The following is a 14,442-nucleotide window of genomic DNA, read 5'->3' as shown; positions in this document are numbered from 1 at the left end:
GTTCGAACCTGCACCTCCCTATTCAGAGATCGGTACAAAACCCCGAGATCTAGAATTGGCCTTAACCCCCAATCCTTCTTTGGAACTATAAAGTACCGGGTGTAAAACGCGGACCCCCTGTCTGAAGGAAGAACACGTTCTATGGCTTCCTTTAGCAGCAGAGTTTGAACTTCTTGTTCCATCACCTGAGCCTGCTCTGGGACCACTGTAGTCTGTACCACCCCAGAGAACTTGGGGGGCGGTGTGCAAACTGCAGTCTGTACCCTGATTCTATTATATGTAGGACCCATGCAGATATGTTGGGAAGATGATACCATGCCTCTACAAAATATACTAGGGGTACCAGCCTCTGGAGAGTGGCCTCTGGTTTTTTTTTTTTTTTTTTTTTTTTTTTTTTTGTCTTTCGAGAGCATCTTTCTCGACTTCCTGAAGCGGAATACCGGCAGGCTGTAGTCGATATGGATGTTTTGACCATAAACGATGCTTCGTTATAATATTTTCGCTGGAAACCGATGTGGCCCGAAGCGTCGCTGACGGCAGGCAACATACATCGTTTCCTGTTTAAAAATATTCAGGCCCCATATAGATATATTGGAAGGTGTAGCCATTCTGCAAAATCTACTAAGGGAACCAGCCCCTTGAGACCGACCTCGGGTGTCTTTCGAGTCCCTGAAGCGGATGACCAGCAGGAAAAAGTCGAGAAAAATTTTGTGACCACAGTCGGGGTGAACGCCACAGTGTGTGTTCGCTGGAAATCGATGTAGCCCGAAACGTTAAAAACGGCGGGACAACATATATATTTTATATATATATCTTATATATATTTATTTACTATATATATATATATTATTTATTTATTCCTAAACCTGTCGACGATCGAAGTTACAGCGCCGGAGAACAGGCCAGTTTCCCTTATTGGAAAGGAGACTCGTAATTTTCACGAGAGAAAATTTGCCTCGACAAACGAGAGATCCGAGTCAAAGTTTCCGTATTGCAATGCAGACCTTAAATCTACGCGCTGCAGTCACAGAATCTTTATTGCAGAGTAGACTCGTAATCTACACGCTGCCTCGGCAAACGCAAGAATTTAGGACACTGGGTTTGGAAACACGGGACGAATGCGGTTCATCCCCCGATCTCATGATCTTTTAGTGGAGATCGGGGAAAAACGGCAAACTCCGGCGCTGAGGCTGTGACCCGTGCCGCATGAAACGCAATTTATTTAAACTTGCGTTTCCCTCCTCATTTTGTGGCCAGCTGAAGTTCAGTCTGGCCACGGCACGAGTCACAACCTCACCAGTTCCTCATATGCTTGGCCGTGAACTGGCGCGCCTAACTCACGGTCATCCGTATCGATACTGAGCACGTCTACTTCCTTGGAAGCAGAGAGCCTGAGTATCGGGACCTGATCGTGGTCAGAAGAAGCCGCGGCGCGGACTTCTGCGCCACTCACAGGGGCTACGGGATCATCAGACGATGAATGAGAAAGTGCCTCAGCAGTCTCATTCTCGTCTGCAAGATCCCGCTGTGAACCCCACGATCTCAATCGCCGCGCCGCCTCAATGGACGCGGGACCAGAAACGCAGGGAACGCAAGCCTGACCGTGCTCATCAAAGCACGCCAGCCGGGAGCGCAGCACTCTAATAGGAAGTGCTTTACAGTCTGCACAAGTCATGCTGCGCTCCCAAACAATTTACACACAAAGCATGTGCGTCCCCACCTGTGACATAACGAGGGCAGAGATGCACACATCTTTTTAAATTGCTCGCTGGCCATTTCCAGTTCAAACTGAGTGACAAACAACACCAAATAAGACAGACAGTTTCAACATAAAGCGCTTGCTGAAGAGCGAAAGCTAGTGTGTGTTGTGACAACGTCACTTTTATACTTCCGGGTATGCCGTCACATGTTACGTCACGACGCAACACCAATCAGGATTGGATTAGTTTCATTCATACTTCAGAGGCGCACGCTTAGGGAGCGTCCCCAAAGTGTCGATTCTCGACGCAGTGTAGAGTTCCCTCGAAAGGGAACTACCTACCTACCTACCTACCTACCTACCACCCATCCATCCATCCATCCATCTATCTATCTATGTGGTGGGAAAAGTAATGTAACTGTCATAAAAGAGCCAGAGCTCAGCTGGTGACTGTTCCAATTAGCTGTATTTCCTGATGATATTGATCATAATACGAGCTCCCTATGAGTCCTGTGGAGCTGCACAAGTAGTGCACTATCACAGAGAAGACCCACATTCCTTGCCTAAGGAGAGTAGAAATATAGAGCGGCATAAAAATATGTTGCGGTTAAGGCCTGTGGACCCCCCCAAAGAGCAATAACACATATCTCTTTGATGCATTCATAGGAGAAGTCTTATTTACACAGATGAATGAAGAGTCAAGAGCAACTACACTTGACTCAACCCAGAGGTCCGCATGAGCTGAGATTTTCAACAGCAGAAGCTGAGAAAAATACTAAATAATAAACTTAGGATAACAGTAGACATCGAGGAAAATGTTTGCAAAGGCACAGGAGACTCTTGTACACAAATGCTAGGAAAGTGAGCAAAGCATATGAGTGCATACTACATTCCTGTGAATGGAAAGTCAACAGAAGTAGGAAAGTTTACATGCAATCAGTCAACATTGGTTGACATTCACGGCATGAGAATATTGAAGCTACATTTCCAACGCTCAAACAGCTGGTCAGAGATTCTGAATAATTAATCACAGTAAAGTGCAAGCAAGAATGTAGCCAAGTGAAAACACACAGTGCAGTGTACTCGTCCAGAATATATATTCACTAGAGTGTGCAATATGGACCAAAAAACAAAATCAATAAAAACCTCATCAAAACACAGTGGTGATTTGGTCAAAAATAATTTGATGATATTTTGATAAATGTGTTTTTGAGCTGGTACCTTGGCTGTTGGCTGTTGGCTGTTTTTTTTTTTTTTTTCCATTTTCACAATCGGTGTGGTGGTTACTTCACAACAGTGACATGAATTAACTTGGAGGCATTAGCATTTAACATTTCTACCTTTTTAATGAACAGCTGTATTTTTATAAACTAACAAAATGCAGTACCAATTATATTGGTCATCATGGTTAGTTCATCTTAGTTAATACATGAACAGTTAACAAATGAAAATGTACTGTAAAATGTTACTAATTAAATGAATATATTAAGACACTATAGGGCTGTTATCAGTCCCATGAAACAAAAGCCTGTTTTGCTCTACAGAAAAGGCATCTGAAGGGGCATTTAGATACATTTACAACTGCATAAATACTACAAGATAAATGTTTTAAAAATACATTTTTGAATATGAAATAATTTTTTAAATGAAAAATAATCTTCATTCGACTATTCCTTTTCTTCCTTCTGGGCCTGAGACGAGAGTACAAGAGATTTCCACGACGCATGCGCGAGAACTGAACAAGAAGTCGTAGAATAATAACGCAATTCTCGCACATTCGTTGTTTTATCTCCGCACAAAAATTATTCACGTCACTTAATAAACTTATAGTTGAGCCACTGTAGTCACATGGAATATTTAAACATTTTCTTCAATGACTTTCTGGGCCGTCAAGTTTCAGTCTAAAACCTCTAAAATGTAATCAAAAATATCTTCATTTGTATTCCGAAGACGAACAAAGGTCTTATGGGGTTGGTACAGCATGGGGTGAGTAATTAATGACTTGATTTTCATTTTTGGGATAACTAACCCTTTAAATATATTATAAATTGTTTTTCCGCATGAGAAAAACTAAAAAGAGCGAAATGAGTGATTGCCACGCTCAATAAAAAAATAAAAAATGATTCCACACTCCACATTTAGAGGTGCCACAAGGGGGTCCAAGCTTGTTGTCACAGGGGCACTGGCCCCTCCAGGACCCCCTAGAACTGACACTGAATCTAACTGGTTAATTGGCAGCAATAGCTGTTTGATTATAATTAATGAAAAAAAAAATCTTTTAATTAACACTAACAGTAAATAATCTGAACAAAAGGCTACATATCAAATGTTTTTCTTTAGCTCTCACCACAGTCCTTGTAGTTGCTCAATAAAAGTGTGCTCTGGATTTTAAAAGAGACACTTTCTCTCCGTTGATAATGCCATCAGCTGTGTGTAATGGAGGCGGGATTGATTAAACGGTTGGCTGAATGGACTACTCAGTGTCACATTCATAAACATATGACTCCACACAACTTGCTGAGGCAGCAAAGTCCAGGAACAAAGTGGAGTTTGAGTTTTGGAGACTGTTAGGATGTTGGAGGCAACAGCTGCTCCCACGGTGTGATTAATGAGGTAAGACTCGAGACAGTACTGCCTCTTCCCTCTACCTCCAATCAAAACACAGCCTACTGAACATAATAACATCACGCAGACCCAGCACGGTGGAAAGGAGCGGTCAACGGCTGCATACGTTGACCGCAAGAAAAGAAAATGGGATGAGCGAAGTAGAGAAATATCTATATGTGGCATATGTGACCCGCTGAAACGCCCTGATTCAAGGCCTTCATCTGTATTCTCCGAGTCTCTGCCAGGCAGGAAGCGAGGGGAGGCAAAACGCATCCCAGAATTCCCTACGGCGGGACTGATTAGAATAAAAGACCCACAGTGCTGGCGGAACGAGCTTCAGGGAGCCAGGACACATTAACAGCACTAAGAGCCGTTTCATTCCAGCTCGTTGCATGGCTCACAGATCAAGGCTCCATAGTCTTTCTGACATAAAAATCGCCATCAGCATTTCTCTCCTCTATAAACCGCCAGGCAAACTCCATAATTTGCTCTCGGGCGGTGATCTCGCGAACGGGAGCCTGAGACGTTTCGCGCGGCAGCGCCGTGAACAGTGCAAATCAAATTTGATAGGGAAATAGCGTAGGTGGTTCGAGCATCCCCACGGCCCACTTCATTTGAAACATGTGCCAATAGCGGGGTAAACCCGTGCATACAGTATATATCTGCGACTGCGCTGTTGCGAATGGGACTTTAAATAAGATGAAGGAGGTGATTTACGAAACTCCACAGAGAATCGATTCTAAAACCCCAGGAGAAAGACACATTCCCGTATACACTGCAACCGGTGTGTGTTTACTGATAAATGCAGGCCATCATTTTGAATGATATTGGAGAAGGAACAAAAATTAGATGTTTGCTGCCTGTCGGCGGATGACCCTCCAGTGTTTTCATTTCACCGTAATGAAAATCCATCCGTCTTGCAGTTGCATTTCATTCTAATCTCCCTGGAATTAAATAGACGCTTGAATGGCATTTTTGGACTCCTCACCTTTTGCGTTCCAACTAATAAACGGTGCAGTTCAAAAGAGGAATGAGTTCTGAAATGAGCGTTGTGGATGTGTGGGTTTAAGTGACTCATGCGCACCAGCTTAGATGCTCTGCGTCTCCATCCAGCTGGCATAACGCAGCCTCTGCTCAGAGCGTTACACAGCCATTCCTTCGCATTGTGCTGCCGACTAACCAGTGAGATGAAAAAGCCCTGAAACTAATTGGCCACTCTGACGGCACTGTGGGAATGTGTTTGAAGTTTTCACACTAGTACTTTCACACTCTTGCTGACTCAGTTGAGCTTCTGATCAGGCTCAGTCTCTGGTTAATATTGCAGCAGTGGGAGGTAGACTAGCAAACATCCATCAAACTAAACCTTTAACTATATCTTTTGCGCTAGAAATCTAAAGTCTGGTCCACACTGTAGCTTATTCTATCCCAAGGCAGCAGGTCACTTAGACAGGATGTCTGACCAGCACATAATACTAACTAGCCCAATAGTTCATTTTTTATGAGGAGAGTACAACTGAAATCCATCACACACAAATAAGAGACTGGTGTGAAAGTAAGTGATTCTGCACTTTCCATGGGTGTACAGGATAGTGTTGTTAACTATATATAAAAAAATGTTAAAGTCGGCATGAAATCAAATTTATATGTAATATTGTAGTATGTATTATAAATGATTTATCTGTGCACTTCATTAATTTTTTTAAAAATTCATGTCCCCTTGTAATTTTTAATCAAATACATTACCCTTCCCTCCCCCATTGAAATAACCTCTCTTCAATTTCGTTCACGTGGAATGGCGAAAGGGTGTGGCCAGATCTGAAATGGGTGTGGCTATCGGTGCACCGCCTCTCAGAGAATCGCATTCAAATCTGCCTCCATTTTGTTTGCAATGCCCAACCTCTAATGATCCAATCAATTCCCAAAGGACGAAATCAAGCCCTGCCCTCCATTTTTTTTTTTCAGAAGCCGTTTCACTCAGATATAGGAGTGATATTGTCACGACAAGGAGAAAATGACAATCTCAACGTCCTTTAATCAAAATGGAAATGAGAAACGTTCAGTTGGTCAATAAAGGAATAAATAAGTTCCTAAAATAAAATTGTAACTATAATAATGATAATAATACGCATACGAATCCTTTATTGTCACATCACTAACAACACATGTGCCGTAATGAGTGAAATTCTTAAGAGAGCTAAATAAAAAAAATCCAAAATAAACAAATTAAAAGGTCATTCAAAGTATCAATAAACAATATAATAGTATATAAATAATACTAAATTAAAACTGGTACAGACAACATGAAGACATTAGCAGAAAATGTCCGTGATATGTTCAGAATTTCCAATAGTACAGACTATTTCATGGATATGTCTCTGTGAAAGTGTGGCAGAGAAAAAAAAGTCTGACGAGGAAAAACCAAAAAATTTGTACAAGTGTTTTCATGATATCCAACATTTCAGTATTTGGAATTACCAGGTTACACTGAAAAACTAGCTGTTGGATTTGTTTGTGAAGCTTCACACACTGAATTTCAGAAATATTTTTTCAAAACACACAAAAAAAATAGTACAACGGAAATGCCATAGTAAAGTTGGCTGTGGTAAGTTGATTTGTCATACTGTAGCTTACCTGACATGATAGGTTGGCCATTTATGCTCATGGGGGGCATTCCCAGGTTGTTCATGGCAGTAGCCCAAGCGTTCGGGTCCGACATGGGCATCGCTAAGGAGTTGGAGTCCATGGCAATATTTCGGAGCCCCTCTGAAAGAGAAAGAGAGAGATCTGGTTTTAAATTATAGGATTGAAAATGATCCAAGACATTTGAAGTGAGCATTACTGTGTTCCACCCCTTCTTTCAACCACAAGGACCATTTGGAGATCCCAAGGACACAGATAGTGATCAAGGCCTGTAGGCCAAGGTTTGTGTACTTTGGGGGGTGAATGAATTGTCACACCTTTAGAACAATGGGCAAAGTGTAATTATCTGATAACTGGTCAGTTGAATGTCTCACATTTGGGTTTTAGTCACATGGTCAGGGAAAGGATAAAAGAAGACTGTAACCGTAGCTCTGCTCTTTTTATGCTCTGGCTCTCTCCGTTTCTTGGGGCTCACTCCATTTGCCTCCTCTTTTCTTTCTCTCTCTGGTAATATTTTACATCCTGGGTAAGATTATTGGTATAAGTTACCATCATCTCATACATCTATATTGTAACTATTTTAAGTGTAACCATAACCATATTTTGTCATTAAACCCTTGTCATTCAATTACAACTAATGTGCTAAATGGTTTTGATTTGGTATTGACTTCTAAGTGCTACATATTAAAATACAATACTGTTACTCTCGATAGCAAAGCTCTCCCACATTTCAAGCTATGGTAACTGCACTTATTTTCGTCGTAGTGGCAGTGGGTGGAATAGACAAGAAATGTAAAGTTTTCTACCATCTTGCTAATAACGTTTCTTTAGTCATTCGGCAGTCTTGCAGCCTGAACCCCTGCAGAAAATCCTCCCTTACAAAATTTAAAAGTGTTTGTCTCTTACAAAATACCCAAAGGACACATTTAAAATGCTGAGGAGGAACCCGTTTGAATCTCCAAACCTGAGCTTAATTATAATTCCTGTCTGGAAAGACCTCTCAGTGACGAGGCTATTACTCAATTAACCCATTTAATCCCACTGGTCACGTCTGGGACCATTTTTTGTCTTTGAAGTTGAAGGGTCTAAAAAGTTGCTGATGTACATTTTCGATAAGATAATTATTATCATTATTATTATTATTATTTTAAGTTAGTCTGTAATGATCACCAAGGCTGCATTTATTCAATCAAAAATACAGTAATATTGTGAAATTTTATTTCAATTTAAAAACTGTTTTCTATTAGAATAGCTTTTGAAATGCTGAATCAAAGCTGGATTTTCAGCATCAATACTCCAGTCTTTACATGATCCTTCAGAAATCCTTCTAATATGATGATTTGACGGTCAAGAAACATTCCTAATTATGATCTATGTTGAAAACAGTTCTGCTTAATAGTTTCGTGGAAATATATATTTTTTTCAGGATTCTTTGATGAACAGAAATTTTAAAAGAACAACATTTATTTGAAATATCTTTTGTAACAATGTAAAGGTCTTTAGTGTCACTTTTGAAAAATGTATTGTGTGTAGGGCTGGGGTAAACGATTATTAATTAAACGATTAGTCGAGCGATTATTTTATCGATTAGTCAACTAATCTAACGACTAATTGGACAATTAATATAATCATTATTTTTTCTGTTGCTACATTAATAAAAACCATAATGTATGTCAAATAAATAGCTATTTAATAAACACTTCATATAACAATATTTCATTAAACAACAGTTTTGCACTTCTGCTTTACACAAAATAAAATAAAATATTTTTTTTGTTATACAAAATGAAAGGCCTTAAGAGATTCATAGTTACTCCTGCCGTTTACCCGCATGCTTTCCATTACAAATTAGAATTTTAAGGTTAAATGTGTTTGTTGAGCTGAGAGAGGCAAGATGTGATGCGTTCGTAAGTTGGACACATTGGACAACAAACTATTTCTGGAAACTAATTGATGTACTATTAACACTCACTTTAGAGAAAACAGACTGCCGTTTTTATAATCTGATAAACTTCCGTATCGCCCACCAAAAGGATGAATGCTATAAACAGAGACATTGAGTTCAGAAAGTTCCCATTTCTGAATTGTGACCACTGGGCTTACAGTGTGTGAGAGAACATGTGGTTCCTGCACAGAGTGGGCGGCAGTCACGTGGAGGAGGAGATAATTTCCACGAACAACTGAGAAAATGTCTTTGTGGTTGGTCAGGGATTTATTATACAGAGTTAATGGAAAAACAGCAGTGATAATTAGTTCTCCGGTTCTCCAGAAGGATATTAAAGGGGGTTTTAGTCAAACATATAAAAAGAGCACATTTATTCAGAAAAAAAAAATGACCTTTACAGTACAATGAGTTTACAGTATCTTTTAACATTTAAATAAAGCAACGTCACATCTAAATTAGCATAATTATACATCAACAGCTTCCACTCGTCTCTATGACAACACTATTGATCCATGTGCGGCTTTGCTATATAATGACCTTTGAACTATTTTGCAAAAAATACTGAGAAAAAAAAGTCAACACAGAAGAGGAAATAATGACTAAAATAAAATGACATTTCAAGAACTGGAGTTAGAACTACATTTAAACATGGACCCCTAAAACAGCTCATTTTTAAACAGGCCCCAAAAATGACATTTTCAAATGGTTATAATAAATTAACCATGAGGTATTTTGAGCTGAAACTTCACAAATACATTCTGGGGACACCCGAGACCAATATTACATCTTGTAAAAAGGGGCATAATAGGTGCCCTTTAAGACACATAAACGCACACATCAACCTGATACCTTTATTTGGCATTCATGTAAACACTACATTAGGATTCATCGGTCGGAAATAAATGAATTCCGATTTAAACAAAAGGTGCCCATGTAAACCTATCTAGCGTGGGTATATTGGAGCGTCAGGCAATTTCCCTCCCCACTGAAAGCAGTCTGCAATCAGTCCTTCCAAATCCATGCCGGACTTTCATTTTACTGCGCCATAATCCCTCATCACTAGCTGGTCAGACAAACTCCTAAACTATTTATACCACTGTTCAAAAATCTCTTATGCTAACCAAGGGTGGATGTATTTGATCAAACATACACCAAAAACAATAATGTTAAAATTTGGTACTCCAGGTATATGCCATTTTTCCTGGATTATCTGGAACAGCAATTATTATGAAATAAAAATATGTTGTAACATTATGTTTTTACTTTCACTTTTTATTAGTGTAATGTTTCCGTGTTGCATAAGTATAAGTTCAATTAAAAAAAATTATATTTATGAGTCTGTTAGAATCATCTAATCATCACAATTTTATCTCTCTCATTCTGACAGCTATTAGGCCATTAACAAGCAGTGAAATCATGTATTTTGGCCTGTTAACACGCATGTAATGGAGCGGTAACAGAGTGAGAGAACACGGATGGTGAGACTTTCAAAAACACTGCTTGCTCCAGGCAAAAATCACAGAAATGTTTTTTTTCTTTTTTTTTCTGATCCATTTTTCTAGTCCGCACCGCTCACACGCTCTGATCAGCCGGCCAGAGGAACATTACTAAAACCTGATCCGGAGTGTAAACACTGCAATCAAAGCACCATGCTGTGTAAGTGTTCAGGATTACTATGTATAATGCAATGCCTCAGAAGACTGTATCTGAATCCTAAACTTTACCTTCGAATGAACATGTGAACGTTTTGTATACAAGCTCTGAAGTTTGTTTGGTCAGGGACTGGAACTCATTAAAAGCTCTTTCAGTGGCAAGCAAAAATGCAGTTTTAAGATTGCTTCAAAGATTACCCAATAACTCAAAGATTACAATCACTTCCTCTGCCAAGCCTGAAGAGGTCATTTGTCATGCCAGGATGGAGAGGAGAACGAGACTGATGACGCAGCAAAATCACAGTAAAACCACCTAAACGGGACATGGTTTGCATGCTATTATATAAATTATATATATATATTTAATTCATCTACAATATTTTTTTTTCTCTTTTCAAGTTGTTAGATTGACGAGATTGATAGACAACAAACTGATTAGTTGATTTTGAAAATATGTAGATATGCACATGGCAAACAAATAGAAGCCAAAGTGCACATATTGTCAATTTCCAAAGAGGCTTATAGCATGTATTTACTGTAGTAGATTGTCCTGACCTAACAGACCCACTTTGAGAGGAAATGACTTCCCAGGGGGCCGTTTCATCTCTTTTGGTCTAAATGTCCTTTGGGTCTCTAAGTCACCTTTCTAAAACTGAGAGAGAGAGAGAGAGAGAGAGAAAGAGAGAAAGGGAGAGAGGAGAGAGAGAAATTAGAAAAAAAGCTGTTTAAAAGTCACATGGGACGGATGGGGAATGTGTCCCCTATTGGCCTGTTTTTCTTCATCTACAGTTCTGTCTCTCTGTATACACACACACACACAATGGGATTCCATAATTTATGGGGACATTCAAAATACAATTTTTTTAATTATTATTTCTAACTACATTTTCAAAAATAAATATCATTAGGATGATTTATAAGATGTTTTCCTTCATGGGAAACGAAAAATGTCCCCACAAGGATAAGGTTTTTTGATTGCCGTAGGATATACCTGAACCACACACACACACACACCTCCGCCACTGTGTGGCCACAAAACTTTTTCAATAAAGCTGTCCATGGCTCACTGCCCAAAGCTTCCTCAGATGGCTAAGAAAAACCCAGAGAAATTTATTTTACGATCTACAAGGTCTTAACAGCTAGTCGGACAATTACTGGCTCTTAAGCAACTGGGACAACTTTAACAGGAAGTTGTGTGAAGTGGAGCATGCAGGATTCGGGCCCACATACATGGACAATAATAACTATTGTTTTTGTCCTTGATAATAGTGGTGTCTTTAGCCTAGTTCGTAAAAATAAACTGTCATCATTTACTTACTAAAGAAATAAAATAAAAAAATAAAAAATAATAATAATAAAAATACATATATTTTACAACATATATATATATATATATATATATAAACTACATTCAATATTGTATTATTAGTAGTAGTAGCTTAACCTATACCTGTGCAAATTCAGTTCTCTTGTCAAAGCGAACATTTGTGAAGTGTTATATCTGACATTATGTTGTGTACCATCACAAGACAAGTACTGTCTAAACAGTCCTTAATTTGACATTTAATGTGATTTAATCTTAATTTGATCAACACTGCATAATTTAGCTCAAAGCAATTGCTAAACTGCCAAGTATTGTATCAAGCACAACAGAATAAAAAAATGTACTAAAACACAACCTCGTCAAATGTCTCTGTATCTTTCTCATTCAAAGGCCATGTGCAGATTGAGTTTTTTCACTTCATAAGCAAGACTGGTTCTCTCCGGTGAGATTTTTCAAACCTGAGAAGGCAGGCAAGCATTAGAATGAAGTCTTTGGGGACACGCCACAATTGCAAACCTCATTATGCCAAACCATCACGATTTCAATAAGCCTTTTGGATCACCTTGAAAAGACAAGTTAAGCCAGCTAACAACAAATGATTGTTTCTTTACACTCATGTGTCATATGCCAAGCAGAAAACACCCCCATTTGATCCCATAGATCACTTTTAAAGGGTTTAGACCATGTTGGTCCGAGACAGGGAGTCACCAAGAAGATTTCTTCGAAACTCCAGATATCAGGTGTTCCAGCTTCATCAATGTTAAGAGCTCTTCTGTTGAGAAGATAAGATGGCCATAAAGCGATAAGTGTTATTTTCATTGAATAAACACTTCAAAAAGAGTGCGTATGCATCTCAAGAGCCTTATTGAATGCAATCTGAATTCATACATCTATTGATTATCCGTGTCTTAATGAAGTAGGAGGATACGATCACTTGAGTAAATACACTTTCAACACTTTCGATTTTCCTATTGAATGGCAGAATGGATGCTGAATGTCTGAGGATTTCATCTAATTTAAGTTATCTGTAGGACATTACTTGAAGTGTTGTCTTAAATTTACAATATATATATATATATATTTCCCATCGCTAAACTCTTATATAACAAAGTATATAACAAAGGCCTAGGTTTATGTCACATAAGCGGAATAATGAAACTTGCTGTTGTGCTGAAGGACCTACTAATGTTTATAGAGTGAATACATTGATTTTTTTTAACATGAAGCAGGTCGCGATAAGTCGGACAGACAAAAGGAGACAGATATCAGCGCCACATGAGCAAGTGCTGAATCAATACACACAGATCAGTTTATTAGACGAAAGAAACTTGTGAAGTAATACAGCGCTGCTTCACTTGGTCTAACGTTACACTATCATGCTAAACTACATTTGAGTGTGTTGAAAGTCATGTTGAGCTATATAACATTTATCCGTTTAATGTACATTTGCTCACCTGTCTAATAAAGTACATTCAAGAGCGGCGTCTCTGTCAAGTTAAAGTTAGTCATGGATGTGGAGCTCTCAGTATCTCAAAAACATCACGCAAACAATTCTCCTTTTGCCCCGCTTGCCATGATCCATAATGTTTAAACGAAACAACAACAGTTTTATTATTTTTAACAATTTTTTCTAGGTTTCATTGTCTTCATTTAGAGATGCGGATGCACCCTGAGTGAGTCTGCCCTGTAATAGCAGCGTCCACTGTCCTCCACAACATCTGTGTCACCAAGAGGATCCCTCTCCCTAGGCAACACTATCAGACGGTGTCAGACGGTGTCCTGTGGGGGGTCGACAACATCCATGCAGGGGATGAAGATGTCGGTGGATGACTAGTCCATACACGCATTTTCAATGCTTTATAAATGTTCTAAGTGTTAAATATTTATTCACTTAAAATAATTCCGCTAATTATCTGCAGGTTGTAAATCATTAAAAATAAGGCACAAAGAACGTTCAGTAGGTCTATAATAAAAAAAAAAATGTATTTACATACGTTTACATGCAGCCAATAACTCGTCCAAAACCGGGATATTAGCGATAACCCGGTCGCGAACGGCCATGTAAACACCGGCAAAAACCTGAAAATGCTCATATCCCGGATTTTAAAAATTTAAAATCGGGATATCATTCCTGGGGTACCCCTTTTCTAACCCGAATGTTTGGTCATGTAAACGCATATCGGCATATCCCCATAGTGATTTGTGTCCTGCACATGTTCTATTCGCAAGGAATCTTGGTCTTTTGAGTAGAGAAACTTCTCGGCGCATACAAAAATCAGTTTTTTGTGGTACCGGAAGTAAACATGGCGAGACACAGCACAGCATACTTTTGGAGCGAGCTCAGTAACGTTACCAGCATCAAAGCGCAAACAAAGGCGATCGCTATCTGCCCCAAACTATTCATTATTCGAGTGCTACTGTTGTTGTCTTTGGATACAGGAAGAAGAATCGGAAATGATGCATATTGCGTCTTAAGGTTGTCCGTACGTCTAGACGCTAACCGCGCGTCGCCGTTTACATTGGGATATTGCAATTCCATGTATACAAGAGAAACTCTCTCTGCTCACGCATGTAA

The 14,442-nt window shown here is 39.1% G+C and overlaps 1 protein-coding gene across 6 annotated transcripts in view; it reads right to left on the bottom strand.

Annotated features, from left to right (window-relative positions):
• enox2 (ecto-NOX disulfide-thiol exchanger 2) overlaps positions 1-14,442 on the bottom strand; it is a 297,189-nt gene that overhangs the window by 95,656 nt on the left and 187,091 nt on the right. For all 6 annotated transcript variants that reach the window (XM_089134788.1, XM_089134786.1, XM_089134790.1 and 3 more), the window contains one exon: positions 6,938-7,069. In XM_089134788.1, the coding sequence (XP_088990914.1) occupies positions 6,938-7,069 (132 nt within the window). The remainder of the gene's footprint in view (positions 1-6,937; positions 7,070-14,442) is intronic.

This window comes from Pimephales promelas, chromosome 9 (assembly GCF_988280905.1).
Source record: "Pimephales promelas chromosome 9, fPimPro1.hap1.1, whole genome shotgun sequence".
NCBI classification, from domain to species: Eukaryota; Metazoa; Chordata; class Actinopteri; order Cypriniformes; family Leuciscidae; genus Pimephales; species Pimephales promelas.
This window is presented reverse-complemented; position numbering and strand designations above follow the sequence as displayed.